Source organism: Bos taurus, chromosome 14 (assembly GCF_002263795.3).
Source record: "Bos taurus isolate L1 Dominette 01449 registration number 42190680 breed Hereford chromosome 14, ARS-UCD2.0, whole genome shotgun sequence".
Classification (NCBI taxonomy): Eukaryota; Metazoa; Chordata; class Mammalia; order Artiodactyla; family Bovidae; genus Bos; species Bos taurus.
The window spans coordinates 8,224,551-8,241,312 of record NC_037341.1 but is presented as its reverse complement, the minus strand read 5'-3'; the positions used below and the strand labels follow the sequence as shown (position 1 = coordinate 8,241,312).

Sequence of the window (16,762 nt, the reverse complement as noted above, 5' to 3'; positions counted from 1 at the left end):
AACTGTCTTTGAGAGTAATCCATGAGCCGGGGGCAGGAGCGGAGGTCTGAGGGAGGGCTGGTAACCCAGGAAGGCTTCACTGATGAGGGAGACTCCCGGCCGGGCTGACGCAACAGCCTTCACGGGCCTCCCTGCCTCCAGTGTCCTCGTCACAGTGTTACCAGGGTGGGCCTATCTGAAGGTCTGCTCCTACCCCTGTCCTGCTCACCGTTCCTCAAGGGCCCGTGAGCTGAAGACGGCTGCCTCCATCTGCACTTCGAGACTCACCCCACCAGCCACGTGCTCTCTGAGAACCTTCCCTGTGAGCCCTGGAAGTGCTGGTCTCCACCTCCGGAGGAGGCAGCCCTCCTTAGTGATGGACTTCCATGAGTCCATCACTTACCAGAATCTCTGCAGTGCTGGGCTCATGGGCCCCAGTTCTCAGCTGAGGACGTGGAGTGTCAAGGAGACATAGAGATGCTGTGTGGGATTCAGAGCCTGGTAGCCCCAGACTCTTGAGGTCTCCATCTTCTTTTTAAATTCATGATTATGTTCAGCTCCACAGTGTATTGTATTTATTTGACTATAAGACGTTTTGTTCCCAAGTTTTTGGGTAAAATTGATGTTCTGGGAAGATGTTTCCCACGGGTCTCTTGACCCTGAGATGTGTCATATGGACCACAGTGTGTGACCATGGCCATCCATGAAGCAGGCTGGACTGTGCAGGGGGCCCAGCTGGGGAAAGAGGAAAGCTGGGGGTGCAAGGAGCAGGTGTGTTCTCTACGGGTGTGTGCAGAAGGGCTGGTAGCCCAGGGACCCTTACCTGGGAGAAACCTTTACCCAGCATGGTTGTCTATAGAGCTGGACATAGCTAGACACCCCCCTCTGTCTTCCTCTCACCAGAGACTACTTTATCATCTGCCCCGTGATCGACATGGCCAGCCACTGGGCAAGGACGGTCCGAGGAAATGTCTTCATGTACCATGCTCCAGAAAGCTACAGCCACAGCAGGTAAGGTGGCTGCGTGGCCACAGTGGGTATTTTCACGTGAAGGGAATTTGGCTGAGGGTCCCTGTCACTTGTGCGGTCCACAGGGTAACAGAGAAAAGATGGTAGGACCTCCGTAAAACTCCTGGTTCAATGACATGGAACACATCGCTTAACTTTTCTGAGTCTCATCTGAAAAATGGGTAGAACAGTAATCGCCGCTGTATCTCACAGCATTGTAGGAAGGGCATTTAGGATAAAAGATGTAGAAAGCAGTTTGGGATTGCAACATTAGCTATTCATTGATTGACCTGGCTTGGGAGGAGGAGCCATCTTTATTAATCCTATATGTTTGTGCCTCTAAAAACTGAACAGTTAGCTTAATTTAAGAAAATGGCTTTCCAAAGTATAAAAAGATTTTTTTGCAACAAAAGGAAATAATGATCACCTAGAGATACCAGGTCCTAAACTCTAGAACCACTAAATGTGACCTCTTAAGGAAAAAGGGGCTTGTAGATGTGAATAAACTAGGGATCCTGATGCAGAAAAAAAAAAAAAAACTATTCCTGAATTATCCCAAAGGATCCTAAATGCATTCACAAGTGTCCTTATAAGAGGGAGGTGGGGAGATTTGATACACATAGAAGAGGAGGAAGCAGAGCTTGAGTGATCCACATACAAGCCAAGACATGCCAGCACCACCAGAGTTGGAAGCATAAGCCCTGGCTTCTTCTCTGCAGCCTCCAGAGGCAGCATGGCCCTGTCCACATCTGGATTTGGGCTCAATAAATCCGGTTTTCTCTCCAGAACCATGAGACAGTAAATTTCTGTTGCTATAAGTCACCAGTTTACGGTAATTTGTTACAGCAGCTACGACAAACTAATACAGTCTCCCAAATATTCCAGTTTTCCTAAGCAAGCACTCACTGTTTACCTGGCTTCCCTTGACAGGTTTTTAAATTTGTAACACTGCACAGAATGTCTGGTAAAGAATCTTCCTGCAATGCAGGAGACCCAGGTTGGATCCCTGGGTTGGGAAGATCCCCTGGAGAAGGGCATGGCAACCCACTCCAGTATTCTTGCCTGGAGAATCCCATGGACAGAGGAGCCTGGCAGGCTACAGTCCATGGGGTGGCAAAGACTCAGACACGACTGAGCGACTAACACACACACACACACACACACACACACACAGAACATCCATCTTTGTGAGGTCAGCAGTGTTGGAATGACCTTCGGCATTTTACAGATAAAGAGTCCGAAGGTCAAGGAGCTTCACATGATTTCCCTGAAGACAAGCGGTGGTTGGTTATAGAACAGTGAGCTACTCAGCTTCTCTGAGCCCCAGAGTTCTCTTTCCATGAAAACGTGTGGTTTCTCTGCTTAGAAGTCTGTCAGCCTGCTCCATTTCCTAGAGTCAAGCAACTGGCTCCAGGTTGTGGGAAGGGGAGTCATGTCAGGCGAGGATTCTGCTGAGAAGGCAGTCAGTAGAGAAGGAAGAGGGTGGTGAGGACAGTTGAAGGTTTGGACAGAGATGAAAGAAAGCCTTGTAACCCTGTGGCCACCGCGTCCTGGGGGGCCAGGCGTGGGAAGCCGTTGGTGGAGGCTGCCTTGGCAGCACCTCCCAAATGCCAGGGCTCTCAGGAATTCATGCCCGGGGCATTTCTTCAGTCTGGTCTGCCCTCTCTTCTAAGGTAGAGGTTATGGCAGAAGCTGTGAGCCTCCAGAAGTAAGCTCATCAAAAGCCTTCAACACGTGCATGTACTTTCGGACTCCAGAATTTTTCTGATAATTTTTTCATTTATTTATCTATTTTTGGCTGTGCTGGGTCTCCTTTGCTGCATGGGCTTTTTCTCTGGTTGCAGCGAGTAGGGGCTACTCTAGTTGCGGTGCGCGGGCTTCTCATTACACTGGCTTTAGGGCACATGGACTTGAGCAGTTGCCGCACTCAGGCTTAGAGGCCCTGAGGCATGTGGGATCTTCCCAGGCCAGGGATCGAACCTGTGTCCCCTACACTGGCAGGTGGATTCTTTCTTTACCACTGAGCCACCTCAGTGGCTGGGACTCCAGAATTTATAAGTGGCAAAAAAAAAAAAAGAACTGCACCTATTATATGAGGACAGAAACAATCAAAACAAAACATAATGAAAAGATCCACAGGATTCTAGCCAGAATCAGTAATGCTTTGACCCCATCTGAATTCGTTTCCACTCTGGGGTGGTTAGAACAACAGTTCTGGAGGCCCAGAGTCTGGAATCGAGGCGGGAGCAGGGCCACGCTCCCCCTGGAGGCTGGAGGGGATGATCTGCTCCAGCCCCATCCCAGCCCCTGCTTCCGGGGCCTCAGGCATTTCTTGGCTAGTCGATGAACTTCTTTCCACTGTGCGTCCATATGCAGATTTCTCCTTTTTGTAAGGACATCAGTCCTACTGAACTAAGACCCACCCTAATGAGTTCCATTTAACTTGGTTATCTCTGCAAAGACCTTGTTCCCAATGAAGGTCATATTCTGAGGTCCTAGAGGTAGGGGCTCCAACATGTCTTTTAAGGGGGACAGAATTCAACCCGAAGCACCACCTTTCTCGGTAATATGACAGCCCTGCTGGGGAGGCTCCTGAGAGACAAGGATTCAAAGCTGGCTGTTTGGGACTTAGGATTGGGATGGTCCTGGGAGGAGCGATCCTTGAACAGAGTCCAAGACATATCCTCAGTCTCCCATGGCCAGTTTTGTGTTCTGTGTTGCTGAAGAGCATCTTCACACCCTCCTGGGGACCGACAGGGCTGGTCCGCAGAACCTCCCTTGAAAGGAAGACATATTTGTGCATCAGAGACACACAAAGCACCTGCTGGGTCTTTATAGTCACAGCGCCTCAGGGCCAAGAGACCCTCCTGACACAGAAAGGGCATAGTAGGTGCTCAGGAAACCATGATGAAGGACAGAAGCTGATCCAGCTACCTCATTTAACAGGTGGGAAAGTGTCCTTTCCACTCTAGTTTATAGGCACCTTCGGGCTTAGTTTTGCCATCTGCAGAGGGAGTAAGGTGGTGAGAGAGGTCAGGAGTACTCAGTCTTAGCTGGGCTCTATAGAGCCCTGGACCCAGGGTCCCTGAGAGGAGGACAGCAAGAAGAGGGTGCGGGAATCTGAGCCTCCCAGTCCCTTATCTCAATAACTGAGCTTCAAGTAAAATTTCAAGGTCATGCAGTTTAGAGAGATATGAAAAACATCTGGGCTCAGTCACCTTTAAGGCACCTTCTGACTCTCACATTCTATGAATTTTGGAGCAAAGAGACTCTGAGTCACTGATACATTTTAGAGACAGAGATGTTGCTAACTGTACAAAGGCAGAGAGTGTCCTGGTTAGAGCAGGGACTCTGGGCCAGCTGCCTTGTTAGAAACTTGTCTAATTAGCTCAGGAATCTAAAGCAAGTCACTTAATCTCCTTGGTGACAGTTTCTTCATCTGGAAATGGGAATAATAATAATAGTGTCTACTTCAGAGGGTTGCTATGATCATTTGTATATAGAATGGGACCTGGTAAACAGGAAATGGTGAGAGTGTCTCATTGTTCTTGTCCATCAAAATGCGTTCTTGACATTTTTCTAGGCGTATATCATCTCTCCCACCACGACCGTAAAACGGTTCCATCCATATAGTAGATGAATGAATGAATCATGGGAACTAACCCATTTAATTGTTGGCAAGTTTATCTTCTACTGCCTGAAAAGACATCTCCCTCATTCTGCCCTGGAGCTGTCACAGTCTCATTTATTTCTGGCTCAGATCTACAGACTTAAAATATATGTGCGTGCCTTATGGTTTCAGCCATCTGTCTGGTACCTCCATTTCTGTGAGCATATATTAGCTTTCCTGGCATAGCCAGAGAGCAAAACACAATAAATTACCACTTTCTCACGACCTCTTGTCAATTGATCGCAGCACTGCTTTGTCCTCTACCTGCTTACCTGGATTGTAGATGAGATTTACATCTCTGAAATTCTGTGAGGAAAGAATAGGCATAATGGATGAGGGAGGAGACAAAGAAATGAAAATCTACAGTATGGGAAGAAGGTGCAATTTTAAGATCCAGATTCAAAGAATCACAAACTATTTAAGATGATTTTGTCTAACTCATCTTACAGATAAAGAAACAAATGCTCAGGGGAGACTGGAATTATGTGCCAGCTACAGAGTCAGTAAGTGGCAGTCTGAACTCAAACCCTGTCTCCTACCCTTTCTTCAGTTTTCTTTAAATTGCACCTACTTCAGCCTGAAACTTCCGAGTCCCTACCATGGCTAAGTCCACTTGCTGGCTGTGTGACTTTGGACAAGATGCTTACCCTCTCTGAGCCTCAGTGCATCTTCATCTGTACAAGGGAGGGTGATAGTGCATGTCCCATAGGGATACCAGAAGGGTTCCTGGAGAGAATACCTGCATCTGAGGTGGGGGGGGGGGTGTGTATCTACAATGATATCCAGCAGCTTTGCTTCCAAGACTGTTGACATGAGAACACAACTTACACTGTTTAAAACTATCGACATGAATCCTTCCTCAGCGATCAATGCAAAGAAATAGAGGAAAGCAATAGAATGGGAAAGACTAGAGGTCTCGTCAAGAAAATTAGAGATACCAAGGGAACATTTCATGCCAAGATGGGCACAATAAAGGACAGAAATGGTATGGACCTAATAGAAGTAGAAGATGTTTTAAAAAGGTGGCGAGAATACACAGAAGAACTATACAAAAAAGATCTTCATGACCCAGATAACCATGATGGTGTGATCACTCATGTAGAGCCAGACATCCTGGAGTATGAAGTCAAGTGGGCCTCAGGAAGCATCACTACAAAGTTAGTGATGTGACGGAATGTTAGTAGAGGTGATGTGATGGACAAAGTTAGTAGAGGTGATGGAATTCCAGTTAAGCTATTTCAAATCCTAAAAGATGATGCTGTGAAAGTGCTGCACTCAGTATGCCAGCAAATTTGGAAAACTCAGCAGTGGCCACAGGACTGGAAAAGGTCAGTTTTCATTCCAATCCCAAAGAAAGGCAATATCAAAGAATGTTCTAACTACTACACAATTGCACTCATCTCACATGCTAGCAAAGTAATGCTCAAAATTCTCCAAGCCAGGCTTCAATTATATGTGAATTGTGAACTTCCAGATGTTCGAGCTGGATTTAGAAAAGGCAGAGGAACCAGAGATCAAATTGCCAACATCCGTTAGATCGTCAAAAAAGCAAGAGAGTTCCAGAAAAACATCTACTTCTGCTTTATTGACTATGCCAAAGCCTTTGACTGTGTGGACCACAACAAACTGTGGAAAATTCTTAAAGAGATAGAAACACCAGACCACCTTACCTGCCTCCTGAGAAATCTGTATGAAGGTCAAGAAGCAACAGTTAGAACTGGACATGGAACAAGAGACTGGTTCCAAATCGGAAAAGGAATATGTCAAGGCTGTATATTGTCACCCTGCTTATTTAACTTACATGCAGAGTACATCATGTGAAATGCTGGGCTGGATGAAGCACAAGCTGGAATCAAGATTGCTGGGAGAAATATCAATAACCTCAGATATGCAGATAACACCACCCTATGGCAGAAAGCAAAGAGCCTCTTGATGAAAGTGAGAGAGGAGAGTGAAAAAGCTGGCTTAAAACTCAACATTCAGAAAACTAAGATCAAGGCATCTGGTCCCATCTACTCATGGCAAATAGATGGGGAAACAATGGAAACAGTGAGAGACTTTATTTTGGGGGGCTCCAAAATCACTGCAGATGGTGACTGCAGCCATTAAATTAAAAGACGCTTACTCCTTGGAAGAAAAGTTATGACTAACCTAGATAGCATATTAAAAAGCAGAGACATTATTTTGCCAACAAATGTCTGTCTAGTCAAAGCTATGGTTTTTCCAGTGGTCATGTATGGATATAAGAGTTGGACTATAAAGAAAGCTGAGCGCTGAAGAATTGATGCTTTTGAACTGTGGTGTTGGAGAAGACTCTTGAGTTCCTTGGACAGCAAGGAGATCCAACCAGTCCATCCTAAAGGAGATCAGTCCTGAATATTCATTGGAAGGACTGATGTTGAAGCTGAAACTCCAATACTTTGGCCACCTGATGTAAAGAACTGACTCATTTGAAAAGACCCTGATGCTGGGAAAGATTGAAGGCAGGAGGAGAAGGATTGACAGAGGATGAGATGGTTGGATGGTATCACTGACTCAATGAACATGAGTTTGAGCAAGCTCCAGGAGTTGGTGAAGGACAGGGAAGCCTGGCGTGCTGCAGTCCAGTTCAGTTCAGTTCAGTTCAGTCGCTCAATCGTGTCCAACTCTTTGCGACCCCATGAACTGCAGCACGCCAGGCCTCCCTGTCCATCACCAACTCCCAGAGTTCACTCAAACTCACGTCCATTGAGTTGGTGATGCCATCCAGCCATCTCATCCTCTGTCGTCCCCTTCTCCTCCTGCCCCCAATCCCTCCCAGCATCAGAGTCTTTTCCAATGAGTCAACTCTTTGCAGGAGGTGGCCAAAGTACTGGAGTTTCAGCTTTAGCATCATTCCTTCCAAAGAAATCCCAGGACTGATCTCCTTCAGAATGGACTGGTTGGATCTCATTGCACTCCAAAGGACTTTCAAGAGTCTTCTCCAACACCACAGTTCAAAAGCATCAATTCTTCAGTGCTCAGCTTTCTTCACAGTCCAACTCTCACATCCATACATGACCACTGGAAAAACCATAGCCTTGACTAGATGGACCTTTGTTGGCAAAATAATGTCTCTGCTTTTTAATATGCTGTCTAGGTTAGTCATAACTTTTCTTGCAAGGAGTAAGCGTCTTTTAATTTCATGGCTGCAGTCACCATCTGCAGTGATTTTGGAGCCCCAAAAAATAAAGTCTAACACTGTTTCCACTGCTTCCCCATCTATTTCCCATGAAGTGATGGGACCGGATGCCATGATCTTCGTTTTCTGAATGTTGAGCTTTAAGCCAACTTTTTCACTCTCCTCTTTCACCTTCATCAAGAGGCTTTTTAGTTCCTCTTCACTTTCTGCCATAAGGGTGGTGTCATCTGCATATCTGAGGTTATTGATATTTCTCCCGGCAATCTTGATTCCAGCTTGTGCTTCCTCCAGCCCAGTGTTTCTCATGATGTACTCTGCATATAAGTTAAGTAAGCAGGGTGACAATATACAGCCTTGAAGTACTCCTTTTCCTATTTGGAACCAGTCTGTTGTTCCATGTCCAGTTCTAACCGTTGCTTCCTGACCTGCATATAGGTTTCTCAAGAGGCAGGTCAGGTAGTCCTGTATTCCCATCTCTTGAAGAATTTTCCACAGTTTATTGTGATCCACACAGTCAAAGGCTTTGGCATAGTTAATAAAGCAGAAATATATGTTTTTCTGGAACTCTCTTGCTCTTTCAATGATCCAGCGGATGTTGGAGTCCATGGGGTCACAAAGAGTCGGACACAACTGAGTGAACCTAAGTGAACACAACTTAGAATGTTTCTTTGCTCAGTTCTGCTCACTGCGGAGATTTTGAGCCAGTTTCCTCCATGGCTCCATCTATATAGCCTATTATTTCAGGAAGAGGAATTTTCAGTGGTGACTGTAATCCAGGGTTTCTAAACTTGAACACTGTTGACATTTCCGGCTGGATAACTCTTTGGCGTGGAGCCTATCCTGTGCATTGCATGCTGTTTAGCAGAGTTTAGCGGCAACTGTGGCCTCCACTCATTCAATGCCAGAAGCATATTCCCAGTTGTGATAACTAAAAATGTCTCCAGACATGGCCACTGTTCCTTGGGGGCCAAATGGTCCTCAGTTGATAAACACTGCTGGCATCCCTCAAAACGGCAGTTAGCACTAACAGCACTGGAGGGAAGTGGCGACCCCTTTCTCAGACCCCATCCCTGAATGAGCACAGGACCAACCCACCCCCAGATACTGTCCCTGGCCCCACAGAGTCTCAGGCAGCCCACAGCATACCACCCAACCAAAACCTTTAGCGCTTCTATTACAAAGCCCTGGAAAGCTGACAGGCTGTCTTTGGTGGTCACATCAGGCAGGGCCCTGGCCCACTGTCTGCTCCTGCACCTCAGGCCATGAGCGTTGTCTCTCTTGCCCAGCTATCTCTAAGCATCACCTCCCACGCTCTGCTGGGACTCTTCCTTCCCTGCCAGTCCCGGCTTCACCATCTTATTGACTATGGTTGATGTCTTTCTCTCTAACCAGCTCCTCTCAAAGGTCACACTTGCCAAGTATCTTCCCAGAATGCCCCCCACCCCCGCTTTGTTCTCTGCCACTCACGAGCAAAAGGACTCCCCTGTGACCGACTCAGGTTTGGGGCGGGGGGTCCTCTCCAAACCTTCCTCTAGGAGCCAGGCCCCAGCAAGCATAGCAGGGAGCATTGGTGTTTCCTCTGATATTGCCTGTCCTTAGGGGGCTCGGCCTGGTTCTGCCTTGTGCTGTGTGCCTCTGGCCGGTGACAGCCTGTCTGAGCTTCGGTTTCCTCATCCATAGATGGAGCTAGTAATAGTACTGACACGTACAGGAGTGTGTGGGGATCAAGTAAGACAAAGCATGCAAACAGCCTAACTTGCTGCCTAGCTAAAGTTGGCACTCAGTAGGTGCTACTCATACTGCTTAACGTATGATCCTGGGAGAACTCACGTTAGAATGAGCAAGTGCGAGGAAGAAAGCAACCACAGATAAAGTGGTTTTGGGGAACTGGCCACTGAAAGGGTTGCTGTGGCCACTTCACAGAGGAGATAGAGGCCCATGATCTTAAGCTTCCTGGCAGGTAGAGTCAGGTCATCATTCACATGGGAATTCACCTCAGGACTGTGTGAGCCATCAGACTTGAATTGTGTGCTCTGTTTAGGTCCTTATTCCAAAGCTTTTGATCTCCAGGATCCTGAGATGTGATTCCCATGTCTCTGCAGTGCAGAAGACGTTTTAGAGAGCTGAGACTTGACTTTGAATGGGCGGTGGAGTCGGACTCTTGGGATTAAACACCTTTCCAAGCTCCACATAGGATGTTGGACTGTTCTATACCTTTGGGAGAAGCAATTCAGTGTAGAAGAACACAACCTTAGAGGTTAAACCAACTAGGATGTTAATCCTGTCTCTTCCGTTTGTTAGCTGCTGCATTTGAGCATGTTCCTTCGCCTCAGTTTCCTCACCTAGAAAATGGGTTTAGTTGCATCTGCCTCATAGTGTGAAGATTCCTATCAATGTACATTAGATACTTGGCATATTGTAGCTGGTCAGTATTTGGGTTATTTTCCTTTTAGGAAAAATAAGGTCTGAGAAAAAAAAAAAAATCAAAATGACTAACGAAGCAGTTATGTTCCTCCTTCACAAGTTGTCCCAACCCTGGAAAAACAAAGCCGTCGATTCCAAACTCAAGACATTTTGTACACCACTGCATGTGCATTCTAGATGTTTCTGTGCATTCCAGGGGCCTTTAACTTTCCAGATTCATAGTCTTATCTTTCTAGTGGATGTGTCTTGGTGGATTAGTTGAAATTAGCAAACCAAAGAAAATATTAAGAGGCTGAATTCTTGAACTGAGTCCCTTGGCCTGGCTACATCCTGTGTGATTAACAAGATAATTTCCCAGTAAAGATGGAAGTAAATCATTTTCTGAGACTGAAGCCAATCTCATGATATGTAAGGGCTTGTGCTATACATCCTTTTAAGCACTGATTCAACAAATAACTACTATCTTCTATGCCCCTGATTCTCTGAGATGGAAATCCTAGAGATAGAGCAGTTGGTAAGAAGAGAAGGGCTACACTCTTGGGACTAACACTATAGTCATGGGGTAAGGCTGATAAGGGTCTAAGAATAGGTTGCAAAGAACAGATGATAAATAAGTAGAATAAATTTGGATAATGGCAGTAGGAAGAAAAAAGGAAAAAAGCTTGGCATGTCTGAGGATAAAGAGGGATAGAGAACTAAAGTCTTTTGAAGAGCAGGAGAGTAGTTGGAGATGTGGGAGAAAAAGATGGGGTCTTGCAGTTCACATAGGAGTTTGCAAGCTGTGGCAGGCAGAGATATTATTGTATTTGAGTATGATAGGAAGACATTGGAGATTTTTAAGATTATGTAGAATGCACATTGGTCTTTTCTTTCACACTCATAACACAACTCACTAAAAACCATTGGAAACCCTGTTATCCAATATTATGATCATTTAGTTAATCAGGAAAGTTAACTAAAATGGGAACTTGTGAAAATGAATAAGGTATGTATATGCCTTAAACATTTAATTTGAACTGTAAGCATATAAACGTACATTTACTTGCTCTGCTTCCTGCAGGGTCAAAAGTTTGAGTAGAACACAGTTTGGAATTCTCTCTTTGAAATTTGTGCAAAACCAAAACCATAATGCAAGCTCTGTGATGTCCACTTTTGGTTTCTTGAAAGTGGGGCATCCACAAGATATGCAATGCATTTAATTCAGCTCTGTAATTACAGTGAGAGCTATAACAGGCACAGATGAGCGAGGAACACAGTTGGTTCTTGGTAGACACATAACTTCCTGGTGAGAATAGATGTGTTGGGCCACGAAAGTTCAGCCTTTTCTGAGCAACAGTTGTTATGCCTTATGTAGGGAATAAAATGTCCAGGTTAATCCAGCAAGTCCTTTGAAAGTGTTGCCTGTATTGCCAAAGCATATATCATCCAGCTCTGCTGGGCTTTAGGGAGCTATGGAAATATTGCAACTATTTCATCTGGAGCCATGGATGAGGCTGTGTTATTTAAAGTATTGTAAAGGGAATCCTTTTGTAAAACACAAGCCAAAGCATATAATTACTTCTTAATTAATTCATGGGCAGAATCTGAACTTTTGCATATTAGATTGGCACAAAGAGAAGCATACTGGTAAGCTTCTATTTGTAAGTTATTTAACAACCCTTCAAAAAAAAAAAAAGGCCTGGGAAGTAGAAGGACTTATTCCTTCATGTTTCCTAATTTCCTTTGGAGGAACTTGTCAAGAGATGCTGGCTGAAGATAAGAAAAGGAGTATATTTTATGGGGATGAGATCAACAAACTTCCTCCTACAGACGGAACAAGGATAGAATCTCAGATCAATCCAGTCACACAGGCTGGAGCCGTGGCCTTTCAGCAGCCAAGCCTCTTCAGCCTCCAGAAGGCAAACACGTGGCCTGTTTATGTCAAGAAAGATACTACCCATCCCTCCCTCACCCTGCTCCCCAGCACAGGTCACTGTGTCCACAGGGCCCAGAACCAAGTATATTTCTCTGGGGACAGCACCTCAGTCCTGCTCCCTAAGAAGCCCTGGTGTCCATGTGTGATGCCTCCCTTATGCTGGAAGCAGAGCTCAGGTCAGGAGCTTGTGTGTGAATAGTCTCTGAAATGTGACTTTGCTTTTAACTCGCTGGAATGCAGGCTTAGCCTCCCTGCAAATCCAGCAGATTTTAGGTGAGCAGGTTGGCTAGAAGGTAAGGTCAGGGCTAGGGCGGGGATGGGGGGGCAGGGCGCAATCTGTTAAAGGAAGCAGATTTCTGTCCTTACCGGATAATTGCAGCCACCCTGCGATTCTATTCTAATCTATCTTCCCAGCCTACTCCAGCAATGGTTCCCAAAGAGATCAGCTGGTGACTGGTTTGTGTAGAGATCACCGATGTCCCCCATCCCTTCAGATGTGGCCCTCAGTTCCTCTGGTCTCAGTTCTCATGCCTTTCACAGGACCAGAGCCGAAAGACCTTAATGAGCATGCACTAGAGTGGTTCCCAAACTTTCGGTTTTCCTGAATCAGGAAAAACTCCACTTTCATTGGTCAGCATGATGCGCTTCTCACAGTATACGAGGCCCAGAGCACTGGGGGCTCTGTCACCTGCTGCGGCGCCCACCTCTCTGTGCCAGGCCACGCCTCCCGTCCCGGCCTCCGCACAAAGCTCCAAACCCACTGTGATTCACATGCCCCGAGTCTCTGCTCAAACGCCTGTCTGTACTTAACCCCCTCTCTAGAGACCCCTACTCACCTTTCGAGGCCAGGTCAACCATAATTTCTCCTGGCTGACTTTCTACAAACTCCTCTCCATTCCCTGACCTAAAATAAGTAGCAACACTTTTCTCTTTACAAAGCTTTGCCAATGATTCTATCATTTGGCATCTCTCTCTCAGAATCTTATTCTTTGTGATGTCGGCTTCTCTGCACTTCAGACTCTGAGCTCCATGACGGAAAGGCGGACTTAATCCTCACTTAACCCCCGCACCTGTTCTGAGCGTGGCGCACAGTAGGCCTTTGGCAAATGTGGCTCAAGTGCAATCCTGCCCCGACATGCCGTGTTTGCAACCATCCTCTGAACTGTATTCACATCCTGAGCTCAAAGCCCATGTTATCCCCTGGGCAGGGAGCTGCTGGATCCTTCCCCCTCCCTGGCTGTATGTACCGTGACCAGCACCAGCAACAGTAGCTCTTGCTTGGATGGGCTGTGTGCTCAGTCGCTTCAGTTGTGCCTGACTCTTTGTAGCCCTGTGGACTGCAGCCCGCCAGGCTCCTCTGTCCATGGGCTTTCCCAGGCACAAATGCTGGAGTGGGTTGCCATTTCCTTCTCCAGAAGATCTTCCTGACCCAGGGATCGAACCCAAGTCTCTTACATCTTCTGCATTGGCAGGTGGGCTGTTTACCACTTGCGCCACCTGGGAAGCCCTTGCTTGGATGGCAATTTGTAATTTTAGAGGGACTTCCATCCACCGTCAGTCTGTGAGCATCTGGTGATACCACGGGGGAGGCTGAACAGGGATGATAAGATACATCTCACAGAGAGAACAACCAAGAGTCAGAGGTGGAAGCAGAGTTTGAGCTGAGCTCACCCAGCCCGGGGAAGGAAGTGTTCCCAGACCTCACATCCACATGGGATGACGAGAAGATGTAGACCTGGCCTGAGATAGGACGAGTGACTGTTGTGTTAGGGAATCTTGGTGGGCAGATTGTTAGCAAATGACATCGAAAGGCTAAATCAAAGCGGCGTGCCTTGTACAGCTGCCACAGGTCTGGGTCTATGACCTGTCAGCGATCAAACCCAGCACAAAGCAAAGAAGCCAGATCAATATGCCTGAACTGTCTGCCCGCAGCCTCAGCACTGCAGCCTCTCAGCTAGCGAGTTTCTTCTTTTACCTTGACAGTCCCTGGAGTGTCCTTCTGTGTCTCCCTCTGCTGATAACCGAATCCAAATCCCTCTTCTTCCTCCAGAAGCTCAGGAGTTCTCAGGCCCAGACTCACAGAGGCCTTGGTCCTCCAATCCCAAATGCTTTCTTCCAAGGCTCCCCACTGCCTGCCCCTCCTCCAGATGTTTGCCGTCAACAGCTCGAAATAACTCCAGCATCCTGATAAAGATCAGCCCTGCTAAGGAAACAACAAAGCAAACGACAATGACAAGCTCTCAAATTAGACAGATCAGATGGGCTGGAAGGCCAGGCCTTTCCCCGAAGCAGTGCTCTGTGACCTTTGGGTGGTGGGCTGGAGCCCGCCTGTGTGTGCTCCCCAGAGCCAGTGTGCACCTCTCTTCCCAACTCTGTGCTTTATGATGTCTCTTTAGTAGTTTGGTACTGTCTACAGGCATGAGGGGGCTTCTCAGGTGACGTTAGTGGTAAAGAACCTGCCTGCTAATGCAGGAGATGTAAGAGACATGGGTTGGATCCCTGGGTTGGAAAGATCCCCTGGAGGAGGGCGTGTCTACCCACTCCAGTATTCTTGTCTGGAGAATCCCATGGATAGAGGAGCCTGGTGGGCTACAGTCCATGGGGTTGCAAAAAGTCAGACACAACTGTAGCGATTGAGCACACGCACACGCGTGCACAGGCAGGAGACCATGTACATCGGCAAAGGCCAAGGTTTAAATGTTCATCAGCACACCATGGGCCCATGATCTTCCCGGGAACAGGATGGAAGCTGTGAAGCTTCTCCCAAGAAAGATGCGCGTGCACACTGTCACAGCAGCTCACACCCAGTTTCAGGGAATTTGTGGTCCTCTGAAACCCTATAATGGAAGCCCCAAGTTAAAGACCTTTACTCCTAAGCTTTCTGATGGTTCTTATAAGGTAAAGGAAATGGGAATGGGCACTGGAACCAGAAACTGTGCAAGAGGTATGAAACCGTTGTTGCTAAACCTCACTTAATGTTTGGAAGCTTGATTGTATCACCCTTTTGCCGATGAGGACCCTGAGGCCCAGAGCGGTTATGGGTCTTCTATAAGACTTCACAGGTACTAAGTGATGGAGTCAGGATCCGAACTCTGTTCACGACACCATGTGGAACTCAGCTTTCTTTGGAAGTGGCGGTAGAAAGGCCACCGTGGAGGCAGAATATGGCCCCTCCAAATGTCCACATCCAAATCCCCCAGGCTGTGGATACATCATCTTATGTGGCAAGGGGTCCTGGCAGATGTGATTAAGATTAAGGACCTTGAGATGGGAGGTGACTCAGGAATCCCCAGGTGGGCCCAATCTAACGACGTGTGTTCCTCAAGGCTGGAGAGGGGCCAGAGGAACAGGTCAGAGAGATGGGAGGAGAGGAGGACTCCACTGAATGCTGTGGCTTTGAGGATGGAGGAAGAGGACCGTGGACCTGTCGGAGCTGGGAATGGCCTACAGTTTCCAGCTAGAGAGTGGGAGCCGCCCGGGTTCTGCCCCTTGAGGATTTCAGTTCCGACACAGCCCCTGGCTCCCCACCCAGTGAGCAGGAAACAGGTCCTTCTGCAGGGACTCCCAAAGGAGCAGAGCCCACTGACCACTTGATTTTGGCCTGGTGAGACCCATGCTGGGCCTTTGAACTCCAGAACCTGCAAGGTAGTACATTCCTGTTGTTTTAAGCCACTTGTTTAGTTGCTCAGACGTGTCCGACTCTTTGTGACCCCATAGACAGTAGCCCTCCAAACTCCTCTGTCCATGAGATTTTCTAGATGAGAATACCGGAGTGGGTTGCCATTTCTTCTTCCAAAGCCTCTTCCTGTCCCAGGGATCAAACCGTCATCTCCCACATTGGCAGGCAGGTTCTTTACCACTGAGCCACCTGGGAAACCCTTCTTAGGGCAGCAGTAGGAAAGGAATAGAGCTACTTTCTCTGCAGGTGGCTCCCTCCCACACACCAGAGGAGGAGCAGGCTGGGCTGGGGGTAACAGAGGGGAGAGGCCGACCCCTGAGACTCCAGGCTCCCCTCTTTCCCCCACAGCCTTTGAGAGGCACAGACCTCAAGCAGCCCAGTGGTGGGGTGCTGACAGAGGAGCCCTTGCCACGAGGCCAGGAGGATAGCTGGCCTTCGATCGCAGGCCTCGTCCCAGCATCATTGCTGAGTTTCAGGACCTTGGCGGGAAAATGACGTCTTGGAGCCTCAGTTTTGTCCAGTGTAAAACTCTACAAATCACTCCAGTACCATCTACTCACAGGGATTGGGGATCATAAGGATAAAGTGACTGGTGAGCTACCAAGTGTGGGCATAGGTGAGACATCTTTATCGCCCTCGTTACAACATGAGCACCTCCCTGGTGTTTTTTGTCTTGCGTTCCTTTCCCTCTCGTGGGGCGTTAGTATCCTGCAGTGGTCCCCAGCCCCCTCCCCTACAGGTAGAGTAGATGGAGACAGGATTTGGGGGTCTGAGAGACAGCTTCGGACCCTGGCTCTCCTGTGATGTATCACCTTTCTGGGCCTTGGGTCATCATCTGCAAATGATGCAGGTGCTACTCTTACTTCCTGGCTGGTCCTTAATGTTGCTGATCAAAGATCGACCACAGTCTCTGGTGCATCACAGGTG

At 47.5% G+C, this 16,762-nt stretch overlaps 1 protein-coding gene across 1 annotated transcript in view; it reads left to right on the top strand.

The window, feature by feature from the left end:
- Positions 1-16,762, top strand: part of TG (thyroglobulin) — a 235,939-nt gene that overhangs the window by 212,123 nt on the left and 7,054 nt on the right. The window contains 1 exon segment of the mRNA NM_173883.2: positions 883-990. Coding sequence (NP_776308.1) covers positions 883-990 — 108 coding nt within the window.